This window comes from Sorex fumeus, unplaced genomic scaffold, assembly GCF_029834395.1.
Source record: "Sorex fumeus unplaced genomic scaffold, SorFum_2.1 ptg000155l, whole genome shotgun sequence".
NCBI lineage: Eukaryota > Metazoa > Chordata > Mammalia > Eulipotyphla > Soricidae > Sorex > Sorex fumeus.
This window is the reverse complement of record NW_026606212.1, coordinates 2,829,068-2,846,432: the sequence shown is the minus strand read 5'-3', so window position 1 is coordinate 2,846,432 and position 17,365 is coordinate 2,829,068. Positions and strand designations below refer to the sequence as shown.

Below are 17,365 nucleotides of genomic sequence, written 5' to 3'. Positions count from 1 at the left end.
TTATGTCTCCGGCCCCTAAAATCGCCACTTGAATAGCACTCAAGCATAGAGCCTTGTGTGGGTCCAAAAACCTACTCTCGAAAGCAGACCTGTTCTAAAACTCTTGGGAACTTTCCTTTCCTTTGGAAGAAAACAGGCAACCAAACCCCACTGCTTACTTCACTCAGTAGCAAAGGGGGGGGTAGTTTTCCAGACCCCCAAGCATGAGCTCTTCCTGTTCCAGCTCAGAGGGTCCCTGGGGTCGGGCTCCGTGTCCTGCCTGCTGTCCCGGCTCCAGCGCCCAGTCCAAGGCAGACGCGGTAGGCCGCGAGAGCATTCCTCGTCATACAGAATCGACCCAGTTTGCGTCCTGGACCCTCATGAACTAGTGGCAGCGCCTTCTGCCAGTGGCCTTTCAGAGGGGACTGTAGCCCATTCTGGCCGCCTTCCCCTGTGAGGGTGCTGATCCAGAGCGAGTCTCCAGATGCCCTGGGAGCCACCTGGGCAGCTGTGGTGCTGAGGGGCTGCCGCGAGTGTGCGGGGCGCCCAGGCCTGTCACCTCCGCTGCAAGACTCCGGCTCTGCTCCCTGGAGACGCAGAAGGAACCAAAAGACTCAGTGGAACTCCAAGTACAAACTTTTATTTCTATTACAAGGATGTTAATAATTACAATAGCAAAATCAAAAGACAGGAAGGGGGCTGGGACACCTGCTCGGGCAGAGCCCCGCTTGGTCCGGGGTGAGGGGAGACGCTGGCCTTCTCGGTGGGAAAGCAGAAAAGACGAAACACACTCCCTCCCTGCAAGCACGAGTGACGCCCGCCCCTGGCCCCGTGCACTGCCGTCAGCCAGCGCCAGCTGAGGGACAGTCCTCACTGCAACTGGCCCGATGCGCCACGGGCTGCACACACAGCAGAAGCCCGAACGCTAGAAGGGAGGGGTGAAACACAGGACAAGCTCCCCAAAACCCCAAGCTTAGGTCCCCGCAGGGAAGGAAGAATCACTTGGCTGGTGGGTTTCCGGAAGGCGCGTCCACCAGAATTAGGCAGCACCGAGAATCAGTGGTGACAGGATGTCGAGAGTGAAGCCCTGGCGGGCTGCAAGGCTGTAACTTCAGGGCGAGCACTCAGCCGCCACCTTCCCCAGTGGCCTCCCTGCTAACCCTCCCTCGCACCCCAAACTCCCACAGCACAATCGCGAAAGACACAACGTGGCCGTAACCTAGAAAAGCGTCCTGAGGGCGGCGCCGTCACTCCTCTTCATCGGTACCCCCGGCTCCCGGCTGCTTCGGGGGTTTGGCCTGTTGGACAAGGAAAAACACAAGTTCACGTAGAAGACGCGAAAACCACGCGAGGCTCCGCCGAGCCCTGGAAATGTCGTGTTTCTCTGGGACGGGAGCCCCTTACCTTGGCAGCCCTGCGGTAGCTGGCAGGGGCGGCGGCGACCCGGGCACTCCTGCCACTGGAAGAGAAGGGTTGGAAACCCATTCCCGAGCGTGTCCCCAGAGCGCGGGTCTGATCCCAGACTGTCCAACCCTCCACGCCACCCCAGCCCATAGAGGTGGCCCGAGCTTCCCCCAGCTCTGCCAGCCCATTACTGAGCCACCTGGTACGCATAGCCAGGAGGGTCCCCCCAGCCCCCAGCGTGCTCAATGCTGCCCCTCCCACCCCCCCAGAAAATAAGCCAGAACCTGCTGGAACCAGACACGAGAGGGCAGCTCAGCCAAACCGCAGCCGAACTGCGGAAGCCCAGGCGGTTACCTTGCTCCGAATCTCCCCGCCGGCCCACGGGGGAAGGAGGGCGCCAGGTTTTCAGGGTAGAGGGTCCGAGCGGCCGGGTTGTGCCCGGGGGCCGGGGCCCCGCCGAGGCTGCTCCTGCTGCGCCCCCGGGGGTCCTGGCTGTCCAGGTTGCTGAGCTTCAGCACCCGGGGCGGGCTGAGCTGGCAGGCAGATCGGCTGCTCGGTGCGGCGGCCGACAGCTGGCTGCAGGGGGGCGCCACACTGCTCAGGGGGCTGCCGGGGGCCAGAGGGTAGGCGGGCCCTTTCGCCTGCTTCGTGTTCTCCAGGTAGCCGAAGGACAGGTCACCTGCGAAGAGCAGAGCGCCAGCTGCAGGGGAAGCCTGCTGGGCTGCTAAGGCTGGGCTTCGGGGAGGAGCAAAGACGATTCTGGGCCGGGGAGAGCCGGAGGCGGCCTGGGTTCCATCCCCAGCACCCACTGGTCCCCGAGTCCCACTGGGAATGACCCCTGAGCACTGCATCAGGAGTAACCCGAGCACCACTGGGTGTGGCTTTTGATTTGACCCAAAAAGGGGGTGAGGGTAGGCGGGGAGACAGGGTCCAGGTAAGCCACGTCTGATCTCTGGTACCCCCTGTGGTTTCCCGAGCACTGCCAGGAGTGACCCGGTCTGGCCCAAACCTCACCCCCTCCACAAAAGGTTCTGTTCAACCGCAGCCACCTCTCCCCTAAGGATGACAGGAAACTAGCACCTGTGTCTCCAGGACGGGGTCAGGGGGACAGGCATTACCAAGTCCTCAGCCGGCCTCCTACCTACTCAACAAGGGTGCAGCCAAGGGAGAACTCGAATGGACTCGAGAGCAGTTTCAGAAACGGTTTCTATGCCTGCTTCTGAAGCTCCTAAATCCATGAGCCCCAGGAGTGTTTCTTAGTTTGGTCTGTTTGGGGACCACACCCAGCGGTTCTCATGACTTCCTCCTAGCTCTGTGCTCAGGGTGCCCCTAGGGGTGCTGGGTCAGCTGCATGCAAGGCAAACGCCCTGCTTGCTTTCCTGTGGCTCCGGCCTCCCCGCTGAGCCAGCTTCACGGCTGTCTCTGACACCATCCCCTGCAAAGCAGCTTGTCTCCAGGGAGTGGTCTCGCCAGTCCTATACGCGTGCTATTTCCGGTAAAGCCCCTTTAGAGCGGCAGAGAACAGTAAGGGAGAATGGTTCGACTGGACTGTAGCAAATGGATCGAAGGCAGGAGCCCAGGGCTCGATCCCTGGCACCACATATCCCCAAAACCAGAAGAGAATGAGTCAGCTGGCCCGAGGCAGCAGGCTGGGCTCGGCTCTGGCCAATACCTTGGTGTCGGATGCGTCTCTTGGGCAGCTCCGGCGAGGTGGCTGGAGGTCGGGAATCCTGTCTGGGAATCCCCTCCATCACGTGGTAGTTTGCTGTGACTGGCCTTTGGTCACACTGGTCCTAAAAAGAAGAAACAGTCACTGCCTGGGACTGAGTCATCCCTGGGGGGGCAGGTGCGGTGACAGCGCAGCAAGTTGGGTGGACACTGATCTGCTTGGCGGTCACTAAGGGGCTTTGGCCTAAGCGGAAGCACGTCGGGAACGCAGCCACTGTCCCACTAAGCACCCAAATAGCTGCTCATTCCCTGGCCTCCGGCTCCATCCTATGTGCTATAGCAACTACAGAAACGGTACAACAGGGGACAAGGGGGAGGACAGCGCGTATGAGCCTGCCCTACATGTTGGCAACCCGGGTTCCCTGAGGACTGCTGGATGTGGCCCCGAAACAAGAAGATGCTAGTAGTGCCTCCAGACCTGCAGTGTTATCCTCCCCGCAGCAAACAGAATCTGTCAGGAAGATACTCTCGCTAGAAGGATGGACCCTAGGCTGTAAACCTGAGAAGGGACCTTCAATTGTGTCACCCAGCTCCTTCAGGCACAGATGTCCCCAAGAAGGGAGGAGGACCGACCGAAGGCCAAGCGTAAGGCAAAGGAAGCACTGGGCTCCCAGACCTTCAGGGGCGCAAGACCCCAGTGCTGCCACGCTGGGGGGCATCTGCCTCTCACCTGGTGATGGAACAGCACCTCCTCCTCCAGCTGGACCCCACAGAATTCACACGGGATGATGACGCTGTCCTCTGCCGGGGCTGAACTTTTCAACCCCATCAGAGAGTCCAGCTGGTTACTTGCGGCCTCCTGCAGAAGCTTCTGGAAGATGACATCAGGGTCCTCTACCCCTCGAGGGGAAGGGCTGCCCACATTGAGCGGGGGTAAGGAACATGAAGGGTTACAGCTTGTCTGTCTCCAAAAACAGTGGGGAAAAAAAGAGAGGTTAGGGAAAAATACATCCCTAAAACATTTTCTCAAAGTTATGAAATTTAAATGATTAACACTGGGGATATCAAGGGTGAAGAGAATACAAACCTAACACTCCCTCTGGTTTTAAAGTTTCCTAAAATTACGGCACAAGGGATCAAGCCCAGAGCCTCGTACGTGGTGCAAGGTTTTGTTTTCATTTTGTGTGTTTATGTAATTATTCTCTTTAGTCAGAAATGACTTGAGATTCTCCCACAACTGTACAAGTATGAGCAGCTCTTCTGTTGTGTCATCCCTGCTAAATCTCCAGTGCTATTCGCAGACCAGATAGAAGTGTCCAAACATGGTCTCATTCCCCTCCTGGAGGTTGAGCCTTCAGCCAGGAGAGCCGCAGGGCTACTTACCAGCTGTGGGAGTGCCGGGCCGGGCTCAAAGAAGAGGAACCGAGACGCTGGGGCAAAGGGCTCCCTCCCTCCCTCCCTCAGCCCGTCTACAAACCCCAAAGATGGGTTTCTTATCATCCCTAACTGGACAAGAAACTTCAGGGATACAAAGAGATGGTTCCAGGGCTGAGCACACGCATGGCACGCAGGAGGCCTGGCTGTGAATCCCCATGTAGCTGGGGAACCGCCACATGCCCCCAAGCGCAGAGCAGCCCTGAGCACTGTCAGGGATGGCCCAAGGGGCCTCGAAAAGAAATTTCAATCATTCCAAAGTAGTCAGAAGCCCTGAAGTCAGCGCAGCAGCTTGAAGAGCTGGCCTGGGGGTGCAAGCTGAAACCCTGGCACTGCCCTCACAGCCCAGAGGTGATCCTGGCGCTGCCATGGTCTGGAATCCCGAGAAACACTCAGACACATGGCCTGGGGGTCCCCCACAGGGAGGGAGAGAGCCGCCCACATCTCACCAGCTCAGGGAAAGCCCAGAACCTTCCTCAAGGGTCAGCCCCCATCAGAGAAAGAGGAAGAGGAGACGGCAAAGACCACACGGGGGGTGGGGGGGGTGCAGCCAGGAGGGACGCTGGCCCTGCAGGTCCTCGGCACCCCCTGGGGTCCCCCGAACTCCGCCAGAAATGTCCTTGAGTTCAGAGCCAGAAATGAGCCCTGAGCACCACTGGTTGAGGCCCCCCCACCCCACAAAATAATAAAAACCTCGGAGTCCAGCCAGGTGGTGTAAGTGGCAGAGTGCATGCAAGGCCCCCGTTTCACCCCCAGCCGCAGGTGGCCCCAGAGGACACGCAGGCTTAGCCCAGTGGCCCCTCAAAACACCTGCACTGCACTGTAGCATTGTCCTCCTGTTCATCGATTTGCTCGAGTGGGCACCAGTAACGTCTCACAACAAATTGTGAGACCTGTCATTACTGTGTTTGGCATATTGAATACATCACAGGGAGCTTGCCAGGCTCTCCGAGAGGGGCAGAGGGGAGAGTGACCCTAAACAAAAAAATAAAAAGTGGGCACGAGACTTGGGGAGCTCACCTGGCTCACCATACACACAGACTCTCTCTCTCTCTCTCTCTCTCTCTCCAGCCCCCCTAGGAAAGGCACAGTGGCTGGGGCTGCAGGGGCACTGTGCCTTCCCAGGAGGAAGCAGATTCTGCCCCCTCGCCCGCACGCCAGTCTCAGCACCATCCATGCAGTCACCGCATAGACAGTCCAGATGAGTGACGCACCTGATGGTCGATGAGCAACTCCTCCGGGTACAGCTCCTCACAGAACTCGCAGGGCAGCATGGTCTCACCGTCCGCACCTGCACGGCAGGCCATAGTCTCACGCCCCCACTCGCTCCTGGCCTCCTCCCACCCGCGGCGGCCTACAGTATTGCTTAGAGGGGCTAGACAGTCTCCAAAGCTAATGACACAAAGGCCCTGGGAGAAGTAGCCCTGGTGTGGCCCCGCAAAAGTAAAAGCCTAAATTGCAAAACTCTGCATTTTGAGAACAACAAACTCGGGGGGCTGGAGTGATAGCACAGCAGGTAGGGCATTTGCCTTGCACACGGCTGACCCGGGTTCGATTCCCAGCATCCCATAGGGTCCTCTGAGCACCGCCATAAGTAATTAATTCCTGAGTGCATGAGCCAGGAGCAACCCCTGAGCATCGCCGGGAATGACCCAAAAAGGAAAAAAAAAAAAAGAAAACAACAAACTCTACGAGACATTATACACATGTGCAGAAAACTTGAGTTGATTTTCCTGATATTTGTAATATGCTTGGTGACATAGGTAAACAAGGGCTAACTTTTCAGCAATGCGTGTTTATAGGAATTTTTGTCTTACACATCATTCTTAACTAGTTCACAGGGAGAAAAAAATCACTAGAAGAAAGTGGAAAATAAAATTGGTGACTATAGGCCAGAATATGTAGTCGGTGCTGCGGTCTGGTCGAACACGCCGCCTACCTGTATCGCTGATCGGGACACTGGGGCTGGCCCGGGACTGGCCCACCTCGCACATGGCCTTCCAGAAGCCCTGCTCGGCCACACTGGGCAGCTGGCCTTCATTCTGCAGGCTAAGAGCCAACATGTAGTCCAGGTTTGCGCTGTCTTCGCCGCCCACTCCAGGGGGCTGTCTGCTCCCATTTCTTTCCTGCCTTTCTTGTTCTTCCACTGGGGGGAAAAAAAACTGGGGGCTGGAGTGACAGAACAGCAGGTGGACTCTACCTTGCACGTGGCTGACCCAGATTCAACCTCCAGCATCCCACAGGGTCCACCAAGCACCTCCAGGTGTAACCCCTGGGCGTCATCAGGTGTGTCCCAAAAAGCCAAAATACATCTATATAGAACACTGACTGGTTCAACATCCTGACATCACATACGGTTCTCCAAGCACCACCAGGATTCACTCCTAAGCATAGGGCCAGGAACAGCCCGAGCACCTTTGGGCATGGCCCCCCCCCCCCCAAAAATTAAATAAGGGGCTGGAGCGATAGCACAGCAGGTAGGGCATTTGCCTTGCACGCAGCCAACCCAGGTTCGATTCCCAGCATCCCACAGGGTCCCCTGAGCTACGGCCAGGAGTAATTCCTGAGTGCATGAGCCAGGAGTAATGTGCATCGCCGGGTGTGACCCAAAAAGAAAAAATAAATAAAAGTAGAGAGCGGCCAGTGAGTTGGATTCCGTGCTTCACAGAAGCCTCAACCCACAGTCAGCCTGATGGCAAATATTAAGTGCGCCGTGATGAAAGGCTCCACTATTCCTTCCCTAGAACAGGAACTCGGACGCAACAGACGGGGCCTATGGAGAGGCGGGCATCATGCTCTCCCGCATGATGCTCCCTGCACTCTGGAGCATGACCGAAGCACGCCCAAACTCGACTCCCAACTCGCCACCCTGCCACCCGCGTGCCCTGCAGCTGCCTCAGCCCAGGTGCCCTTCCTGTCACCACCCGGCCCAGCGGCTGCTCCGATCCAGCCCACTCGCGTTCCTGAGCCCGGCGCGAACTCACGTCGGCTGCTGCTGTGCCCCGGAAACTGGGACCCCATGTCCCTTCGCTCAGGGGTCCCGCCGTGGAAAAGGTTCGACTCGAAGTCCCTCAGGGGCCGTCGTGGGAGCCGGGTGGGGGGGTCCAGGGCCTCGATCTGTCTGAGGAGCTGGGACGCGATCCAGATTCCGTCCTGGCCCCAGGGCGCGTCGTAGGTGTCGGGAGACGGGGGCTCCTCGGCCCGCTTGGCCTCCACGGCCTGGCTGCAGACCGCGGGGTGGGCCTTGAGGTCCTTGACCAGGACGTTGCGCCCACAGGTGCCACAGAGCTCGGTGCGGGCGCCGCAGTACTCCTCGTGCTCCTGCAGCCTGACCACGGCCAGCTCCAGCTCGCAGTGCTGGCACCGGGCCAGCCGCAGTGGACACTCGGCCTCCTGCAACACAGGGGCAGCAGTGACCTGAGAAAGGCCACGCCAGGGCTGACCACTACTCTGGGCTGTCCACTTGGGGGCCGGGGGCTGAAGGAACTGCGCGGTGCCGGGGGTTGAATCTGAGGCTCCCACACGCCCCAGCCACCAGCTCAGCTCTCTCCTCCAGTGCTGCTGTTTCCAGGACCCCGCTTCCCCCCAGAGCTGGGATTAAGCCCAGGCTCTCGCGAGGTCACGCGTGAGCTCTGCCCCTAGCTGAGTCTTGCCCCAGGCCCTGGCATGATTTTCTACGCATTAAAAAAAGAAGAAAAAAAATAAAAGCTTCTAGGGACTCGAGTGGTTGTACGGGGGGTACGGCTCTTGCCTTGCACGTAGCCGACCCGGATTCGGTCCCCCGCATCCCCCGAGTCCCCACTAAGCACTACAAGGAGTCATTCCTGAGTGCAGAACCTGAGTGTTCTCCTGAGCATCGCCAGGTGTGACCCCAAGAGCATAAATAAGTCAGCTTGCGAGTCAGGAAGGTAGCGACCCCAGGCAACTGTCCAGGAGCAGTCCCTGAGCACTGTAAGGTGTGACCCAGAAGCTAGGAGGAGGGAAAAAGTGAGGAATCAGCTCCTGGAAAGCTCAGACACCACATGCTCATCTGACAGGCACCATAAGATCCTAAGTCCTCTTTTTCCTTTTCCCCTGATTCTATGGGCAAAGAGTCCTAGAAGAAAGCTGTCCACCCAGCTACTCCCAATCATTTGGCGTCCATTTTACAGAGAGCCCAGAACCAGCTCTCTGGGAAAGCCACACAGCCCATTGGGGCCCCCAGAAACACCCTGCGCCCACACACACAGGCCCACCAACCTCATGCTTCTTCAGCTGCCTCTTCTCCAGCTTCTTATTGCACTTGCAGGTGACCTACAAGAAGCAGCCAGGCGTCAACCGACCGAGGCCCACCGCAGCCCACACCCCCCGGGCAGGGGCCTGACCTGACAGTGGTCTGCGGCCATGTGCGCCTCCATCTCCGATTTGGGACATGGCTCCTTGCAGACGGGACACACGCCGATGTTCCTCTGACAGTGGATCTCGTGGATAGTAAAATTAAACACAGGAATCTCTCTTTTGCTACCGAAAGAAGACAGGCATCACTCCCGGCACCTCAGGTCCCCTGGGCACCTCCAAAAGAGACCCCAGAGCACTGAGTAGGGAGTAGGCCCTGAGCTCTCATTGGTAGGACTCAAAATCAAGAGTTACATTCTGAAAAGTTTTCGTTGTCTGGGAGCAGCTTGAGGTCATACCCAGTGGTACTCAGGGACTATTCCTGGCTCCACGGGGCTCTGCGTTTAGGGTCACTTCTGGGGGTGCTCTGGGAACTAGGCCGTGCTGGGGGAATCCATGCTCGGAACCATGCGGTACCAGGGACTGAAGCAGACCCCCCCACCCCCGGCCTGGAGGCTTCGTGCTTTCTGTACAATGCTCCCGGGGAGAAGCTGCGTGGCCAGTGGCGTTTCCTCTCGAAAGCTGCCTCGCTTCAGTGCCAGGGAGAGTTCTGCCTATGCACCTGAGGGATTCGGGGCAAATATAGAGTTCTTCAATCCATTTTGACTTGACTTTTGTGCATGGCGTTAGAAAAAGGCCTGAGTTCTCATGTTTTTACACGTCAAAGACTGAGGAACCATACACCGAGGACCCGTCTCTGGGTCACACCCAGCGCTGCTCAGGGGTTACTCCTGGTTCTGCACTCAGGAATCACTCCTGGTGGTGCTCGGGGGACCATATGGGATGCTGCGAATTGAACCCGGGTTGGCGGCATGCAAGGCAAATGCCCTCCCCGCTGTGCTATCACTCCAGCCCCCGTCTCTGGATTTTCAATTCTATTCCACCAACCTGAGCTCAGGCCTCACGCCAGTGTGAATTACTACTGCTTGGTGGTACTGTTTGAAGTGGGGGAAAGCGATGCCTCCCATCTCCCTTCTCCCAAGGATTGTGCCATCGTCAGGACTGTTCCATCTGTTTCCTTGGAACCCGCCCTGGGCACCGTCATTGGGAGTGAGCTAACTGGTGTGGTAACGCTCAGGGGCATACTGCCAATCTGATGAAGTCAACCTCCCAATCGATGAGCTGCTGGAAGACTTCAGACTTGCCTCTCTTAGAACATTCTCCCCGGCACCACAGGTGGTCCCCCGAGCCCACCAGGAATGAGCCCTGAGCACAGCTGATGTGCCCCAAAACACAAAAACACACCTAAGAAATAAGAGATATTTCTTAGATTCAGTTCCTTACCAGTTGTCGCAGAGTCGTGTGTCCGGGTCATCCAGGAATTCAGCCATGTCTGCTCTTCCTGGAAACTATAAGGAAGAAATTCAAACTTTCAGTTTCATTTCTGCCCTGAGGATGACATGCAAAACACGAACCAGGAAACCACTAAACATTAACGTCACCAATGCTAGAATAGTGACACACTTTTAATGTCCAACATCCCACAGCTTTCCATAACTTTTAAATTTTCATGTAAAAAAATTTTTACTTGAGGCTTCAGAGATAGTATAGCGTGTCAGGGGGCTTGCCTCATATACAGCCAATCCAGGTTTGATCCCTGGCACCCGTATGGTCCTCCAAGCCACACCAAGAGTGATCCCTAAGAACAACCAGGAGTCAGCCCCGAGCACTGCTAGGTGTAGGCACCCCCCAAGAAAATTTTTAGAAAAGTGTAAAATTAATTTTACTTACAAAAAAAAAGCAAGAAATTTTTTTTCAAATACCCCCGAATTGTATTGACCACGGTAACAATTAACCACAGTAACAATTAAAAAAAAGAGGAAATAAACATTAAAGCAATACAAAACTAAAAACTAGTCCTCAGTCACCTCACTAATGCCTTTTTGCTGCTTGAGAATCCAATCTGAAACCCCAACATTGCATTTTATTATCTCTCCATAGTCTTCTCTGATCTAGGACATTTCTTCAGTCTGCCTATCTCTTTGTTTTTTGTGGGGGGAGAAGAACTTGGGGTGCTGATAGTCTGAGCACTCCCAGTCCAGTGCTCAGGGCTATCCTGGTAGTGCCAGAGACAGAACCCAGGGCCTCCTGAACTAAACACTCCAGCCCTTTGCATGCTCTCAGCCCTGGACTTCACCCTCACAGTGGTGGGGGTGTGCTGGCCACTGAGTGTGTAAAAACACCTCATGGGGGCGGAGCGATAGCACAGCAGGGAGGGTGTTTGCCTTGCACTCGGCCGATCTGAGTTCAATCCCTGGCATCCCATAATAGACCCTTAAGCACCACCAGGAGTAATTCATGAGTGCAGAGCCAGGAGTAACCCCTGAGCATCACTGGATGTGACCCAAAAAGCAAAAAATAAATAAATAAAACACTTCATTTGGGTTTGCTCTAAATTTTCTCCTGATTAATGTACTTTGGGCCAAAGTGCTCACCTGAAGATCTTGTCAGAAAGCACATTGTGGGGCTGGAGTGATAGCACAGCGGGTGGGACATTTGCCTTGCACGCGGCCGACCCGGGTTCGATTCCCAGCATCCCATAGGGTCCCCTGAGCACCGCCAGGGGTAATTCCTGAGCGCAGAGCCAGGAGTGACCCCTGTGCATTGCATTGCATTTCGGGTGTGACCCAAAAAGCAAAAAAAAAATAAATGCACATTGCAACAGGTATGCTAACCTGAAACAGCTGAGTTTGTGTCCAAGAAGTTTCTCCAATCTCCAAGGTTTTGTTTGTTTCTTTGTTTACTTATTCATCTCTTTATTTTGGTGAAGCCCAAATTGTTTTTATTGAGCAAAACTTACTTAGGAAGATGTGAGGGATTTGCGGGCGGGGTGGGAGTCCAGGGTGGGACACCTGCCTGCATACAGGGTCCCAGGATCCACCCCCAGCCGCAGGGAGAGATTAAAACAAAAAGGGGGGGGGCTGGAGGGATAGCACAGCGGGTAGGGTGTTTGCCTTGCACATGGCTGACCCTGGGTCGCTTCCCAGCATCTCATAGGGTCCCCTGAGCACCGCCAGGAGGAATTCCTGAGTGAGGAGCCAGGAGGAACCTCTGTGCATCTCTGGGTGTGGGTGTGACCCAAAAAGCAAAAAAAAAAAGGGGGGGAAGCTGGAGCGATAGCACAGTGGGTAGGGCATTTGCCTTGCACGCGGCCGACCCGGGTTCGATTCCCAGCATCCCATATGGTCCCCCGAGCACCGCCAGGGGTGTTTCCTGAGTGCAGAGCCAGGAGTAACCACTTGAGCGTTGCCGGGAGTGACCCAAAAAGCAAATAAATAAAACAAAAAAGAGACCCCGGGTGTCTCCAAAGTAGAAAAAGCTCCAAGCAAAGAGACCAGGACAAGCAAAGGTGCCGCAGGCGGGTGCATGGAGGAGCTGGTTTCTCTTTTTCAGCCAAGTCGGGGTCAGGGTCAGAGCTCGGTGGTGGAGCGCATCCTTCGGACCGATGACACCCAAGACACAACACTTAATAGAGAGCAGAGAAGGGGCCAGAAAAACTCCACGGAGGCCAGACACTTGCCATGCACAGCTTCATGGTTTCCTTGGCACCACCCTCGAGTCTGCCAGGGTTCATTGCTGAGCACCACTGGGGGTGGCTCAGGGCACCCCCCCCCAAGAAGAGTCAAAGCAGAAAGCCCAGGGCTACAAACGTGACGCTCCGCATTTCATGCAGATCACCCCTTCCCGGGTCAGGAGCGCCTCAGTGCCCTGACTGGGCCCGGCGCTGGGGAGGGCTCAGAGCCATTTACTGAAGGAGAGAAATAGGCAAATGCGGGTATCTTGCACCTGAGGGCTGTCGCTTGCCTTTGTGGTTTGTGCTGGGGATGAGCCCTGCCAGGGAGTCAAGCCCAGGCTCCTGCACGGGGTGCAGCCTTTGACGGGACCCAAGTTCCAGAACTTGAATGGAAACATGTGGATGGAAGCAGATAAAGTGAAGGCCATCAACGTGAAGTAAGTGTGCTCAGGGCAGAAAAAAATTCTTTGCTGTTTTGGCCCCAGGGGTGCCAGGGGCTACTCCGAGCTCTGTGCTGGGGGTGGGGGACCATTCAGTACTGGGGGTGACCCCGGCCTCCTGCTGTAGTCGGTAAACCAGCCTCGAGGCCCAGGAGTTTTCTGTTCTAGGGGGAAAAAAGTTTCAGATAAACCTTTGGGAGGGCCTGGAGAGCTGTGAAGGCCCTTGCTTTGCACAGGGCTGGGCCGGGTTTGATCCCAGAGGGCAGAGCCAGGAGCCTCTGGGCCTCGCTGGGTGTCGCCCCAAAACAAAAACAAAAACTCTGAGGTGACTTTTGAGGGGAGTAGGGGCCAGCAGAGGCAGAGACGGGCGTGGGGTCGGGAGCAGAAAGTCAGGCAGACCCACGCAAGGAAAGGGGGCGCTCGCAGGGGGTCTCACCTGCTCTCCTCCAGGGTCCAGAAGCGACGGGCACCCCCGAGAGCGGCTCAGCTCGGGCACAGCCCGGACGGGACGCACCTGGGGGAAAAGCTCAGGGTCAGGATCCCGAGGGGTGCGGCCCGAAGCCGTTTGGGGGGAGGGGCCCCACGTTCTAGGCCTCTGCGGAAGCCCCCTCCCCAGAGGCCGAAGCCCCCCAAGGCAAGGCCTGGAGGGGCCAAGCGGGGCCTGGCTCCGGGCGTGCCCCCCAGAGGCGTCACCGAACCCTGGGGCCAGGCGGGACGCAAGGTGGGGGGGGCACCCTGAGCCCGTCCCAGCGCCCGGAGGGGGGATCCGCGGGGGGGGGGGCGCGGGACGGGCGTGCGGGGCTGGCACGGGGCGGGCACCGGGCATGGCATGGAGCGTGCGGGGCGGGCACCGGGGTGGCACGGGGCGGGCACCAGGGCTGGCACCGGGCCGGGCGTCGGCGTGCGGGGCCCGCGCGGGGCGAGTGACAGGAGGCGGCGGCCGCCCGGCTCCGCGGCGAGGAGGGACCCCCGGGGCGGGGGGTGGGGGCTCGCCCGGCGGGCAGCGTCGGGGTCGCGGGGCGGGTCTCCGCCGACGCCCGGAGGACGCGCGGCCCCCGGCGCGGGCCGAGACGCCGCGACCCCCGGGCCGGAGCCGGGCGCGCTCCCCGCCCCCCGACGGCGGCTCGGCCCGAGGCGGCCCGCGCGAGGCCGCCCCGGCGCAGGCCGCCCGCCGCGACGCTCACCTGGAAGCCGCGACTCGGCGCCCCCAGAGCCGCCAGCAGCCCCGGCGCTCGGGCGGCCCGCACCGAACAACGGCCCCGGAGCCGCCTCGCCGCTTCCGAGCGTCACGGGGCCGCGCGCCCATTGGCCCGGGCCCGCCCCGCCCGCCGGCCCATTGGCCGGCGCGGCCGTCGCTCCCGGGGTCCCGCCTTCTGCGCGCCGATTGGTTCCCGCGGCCCCGCGGGGGCGTGTCCCGGGAAGTCCCCGGGCGGGCGGGGGCGCGGGGCGCCGGGGCGGGCGCGGCAACCGTCGGGGGCGCGGGGCGCGGGCCTTGCGGGGCATGACCCCGCGCAGGCATTGCCCACGCACCCGATGGGCTCGCACGCGTAACGGCCTCCGCTGTCACGAGCCGTTGATAGTTCGCAGTCGTCCTGGCCGCTCTTCGCACGCGCTCGTGCAGCCCGCATTTGCGCAAGGGCGGTTCAAGCCCCGGTTTCTGCGCCTGCTGCCCGTGCGGGTCTCGGCGCTCCCCTTCCTCCCACAGACCGTCGGCATCCGCAGGTCCCAGTGTCCCTGAGACCCAGTTACAGCCGTTTCGAGGCTCGCGGGCCGAAGGACGGCAGCTCAGGCTCTGGAGAGGGATCCTTGGGTACCGCCGGGGGTGGCCCCAAACAAAATAATAATAATAATAATAAAGAAACCGCATTGCTTATGTGTATTTTCCTTGTGGAATTGCTTTGATAAGCAAAAACTAAATAGCTAAATAAATAAAACAATAGAGAGAACTGAGTGGCTAAAGTCCGAGATCCCAGTCTAGTCGCACGTGGCACCTGGCAGCACTGTGGACCCAGACGCCCCCCAGTAGGGGTGGGAGAGGTCGCATAGAGGCGCAGACACTTGGGGTCCTGTTTGTTTTCTCCTGGCGTCACACCTGGCAATGCTCAGGGCTTACTCCTGGCTCTGCACTCAGGAATTTCTCCTGGCGGTGTTAAGGAGACCATATGGGAAACCCAGAATAGAGCCCGGGTCGGCCTCATGCCAGGCAGGTCCCTTCCCTGCAATCCTAACACATTTGTTTGCATGTGGCCCACCCCAGTGCAATCCCGGACACCATGTGTAGTCCTTCTGAGCACCACCAGGGGTCACTCCGGAGCATGGAGCTGGACTAGCTTCGGAGCACCACAGAGCCCCAAGCAGAAAAGGGTTCAAAGGGTGCAGAGCATGCTGTATGCACTCAGTCACAGGAACCACAACATTCCCCTCATCACCACCAAGTGTGGCCCCCAAACAACTACAATGGAAAGAAACAACAGCGTTAAAGGGCGTGGCTTGAGCTTTTGGAAGACTTGATCCCTAGCACCTAAGAAACACATACAAAAATCAAAGCAAAACAGGGAGGCTGAGGGCTGGAGCAATAGCCCAGGGGTGGGGCGTTTGCCTGGCACGCTGTGGACCGGGGCTCAATTCCCAGCATCCCATATGGTCCCCTGAGCACCGCCAGGAGTAACTCCTGAGCAGAGCCAGGAGGAACCCCTGAACATCGTCGGGTGTGACCCAAAAAGCAAAATAAAAAATAAAAAAAAAGGGAGGCTGAGCAACAGTACAGCGGGTCTGGTATTTGCCGTGCACATGGCTGACCTGGGTTCTATCTGACCCCTGAGCCCCAGCCAGGAGTGATCTTGAGCACTGAGCCAGGAGTCAGCCCTGAGCACTGCGTGTGTGGCCCCAAAACCAAACGAAACCAAGAAAAATCAAAGCAAAACAAAAAATATTCTTAAGACCCCGAATCCAAGAAAGGAAATTCCAGGAGTGGCCGCCTTACGTGGAGGAGGTTGGGGTTCAGTTCCCAAAATCACTGTAGGGAAGAAGAACTGAGCTCTGCAAGAAGTGGCAAAAAAAAAAACTAAAAAAGAACCTGAATTCTGAAAACAAATCTTCCCTATCCACATACCCTGTAGCCACCATGTGGAAAAGGGAATAATTTTTCAACTCCTTAAAACTGTGATTATGCCTAGGACTAAACAACTTGATCTAGAAACTTCTAGGGAACATCTTATAAATATAGGAGTTCTCCTGCTGTATAATTAGAAAGATGTTCATTACTGTCTGGAGAAATGAAAAATAGCAACACGTGGTTCTTCTGGAGGAGACAAGTTGAAGAAATTATACTTTGATGGTATCATCAAGTAAAGAGAACAGAGGCTGAGTAGCGAGCACAGTGGCTAAGACACTTGTCTTGAATTTGCTAAACCCAGTTTGAATTCCTGAACCACAATGGCCCCCAGCAAGCCGCCTCCAACCAACCCCCCCAAAAGAAACATGTAAGAAAGATATGTAAAATATACTTTTGTGGAAAAAGATTAAAAGTATGTTAATAAGATTCTGGGGCGGGAGCAATAGCACAGAGGGTAGGGCATTTGCCTTGCACACGGCCGATCCGGGTTCGATTCCCACCATCCCATATGATCCCTTGAGCACCGCCAGGAGTAATTCCTGAGTGCATGAGCCAGGAGTAACCCCTGTGCATTGTTGGGTGTGACCCAAAAAAGCAAATTTAATATGTGTGTGTGTTAATACAATTCTGTATTTGTAAGTGGTGCAGCATTCAAATATAAGAATGCAAGGCCCGATGAGGTATGTGAACTTGTTTTTTTGCTGTTGTTGCTAATTTGTTTGTTTTTTTCTGGTCACACCCATCAGCGCTCAGGCCTCACTCCTGACTCTATGCTCAGGAATAACTCTTGGCAGGGCTTGGGAGACCATATTGGGTGCCAGGGATGAAACCAAGTTGGCCACGTGCAAAGTGAGTGCCTCCCTGCTGTTCTAGTGTTCCAGTTGTGTTCTCTCTGTATACATGTTTGTTTGGGTTTTGCTCGGTTTTCATTTTTTTTTTTCCTTTTTGGGTCACACCTGGAGATGCTCAGGGATTACTCCTGGTGCTGCACTCAGTAATCACTCCTGGCAGTGCTCAGGAAACCATATGGAGTGCCGGGAATCGAACCCGAGTAGGCCACGTGCAAGACAAGTGCCTTCCCCATTATGCTATCTCCCCAGCCCCTCAAATGTGTTGTTTTATAAGCAAAGAGGGGAAAGGAACCCATAGTTTTTCCTATGCTCAATCCAGATGTTTTGCTGAGAGGATCATGAGGGTGCTCACAGGGCAGGGCCATCCTCTTTGCTGGTGGTAGCCCCGGGTTCTACCTTGGCCCTGCAGTGCTCCCCTGAGTAATGAGCCAGGAATTGCTCCTGAGCACTGCCTGGTAGAGGGCCCCAAAACAAAAAACAAAAAGCTGTAAGAAATTCAAAGCCAGATTTCAAACTCACCAGCGGCTTTGTAGTCAGCCTTGTTGCTTATTGGTGAAATTTGACATCATATATTTTGCCCTTCATG

The 17,365-nt window shown here is 56.8% G+C and overlaps 1 protein-coding gene across 1 annotated transcript; it reads right to left on the bottom strand.

The window, feature by feature from the left end:
* Nucleotides 1-1,106: 1,106 nt before the first annotated feature.
* Nucleotides 1,107-10,208, bottom strand: TRAFD1 (TRAF-type zinc finger domain containing 1). The gene is made up of 11 exons (XM_056107128.1): nt 10,144-10,208; nt 8,850-8,985; nt 8,725-8,778; nt 7,470-7,878; nt 6,425-6,631; nt 5,700-5,776; nt 3,782-4,012; nt 3,056-3,176; nt 1,738-2,062; nt 1,384-1,438; nt 1,107-1,277 (listed from the first exon to the last, which is right to left on the bottom strand). Exons 1-11 carry the CDS (start codon nt 10,188-10,190, stop codon nt 1,227-1,229), a joined length of 1,713 nt encoding a protein of 570 aa, XP_055963103.1. The 5' UTR covers nt 10,191-10,208; the 3' UTR covers nt 1,107-1,226.
* Between the last annotated feature and the right edge of the window lie 7,157 nt (nt 10,209-17,365).

Coding starts and splice junctions, on each gene's coding strand:
- TRAFD1 (XM_056107128.1), bottom strand. CDS start 10,190: ATGGCTGAATTCCTGGATGACCCGGACACACGACTCTGCGACAACTG. Junction 6,632..7,469: donor GGGGCACAGCAGCAGCCGAC/GTGAGTTCGCGC, acceptor TTTTCCCCCCAG/TGGAAGAACAAGAAAGGCAG. Junction 3,177..3,781: donor AGGTGCTGTTCCATCACCAG/GTGAGAGGCAGA, acceptor TCTTCTTTTTAG/GACCAGTGTGACCAAAGGCC.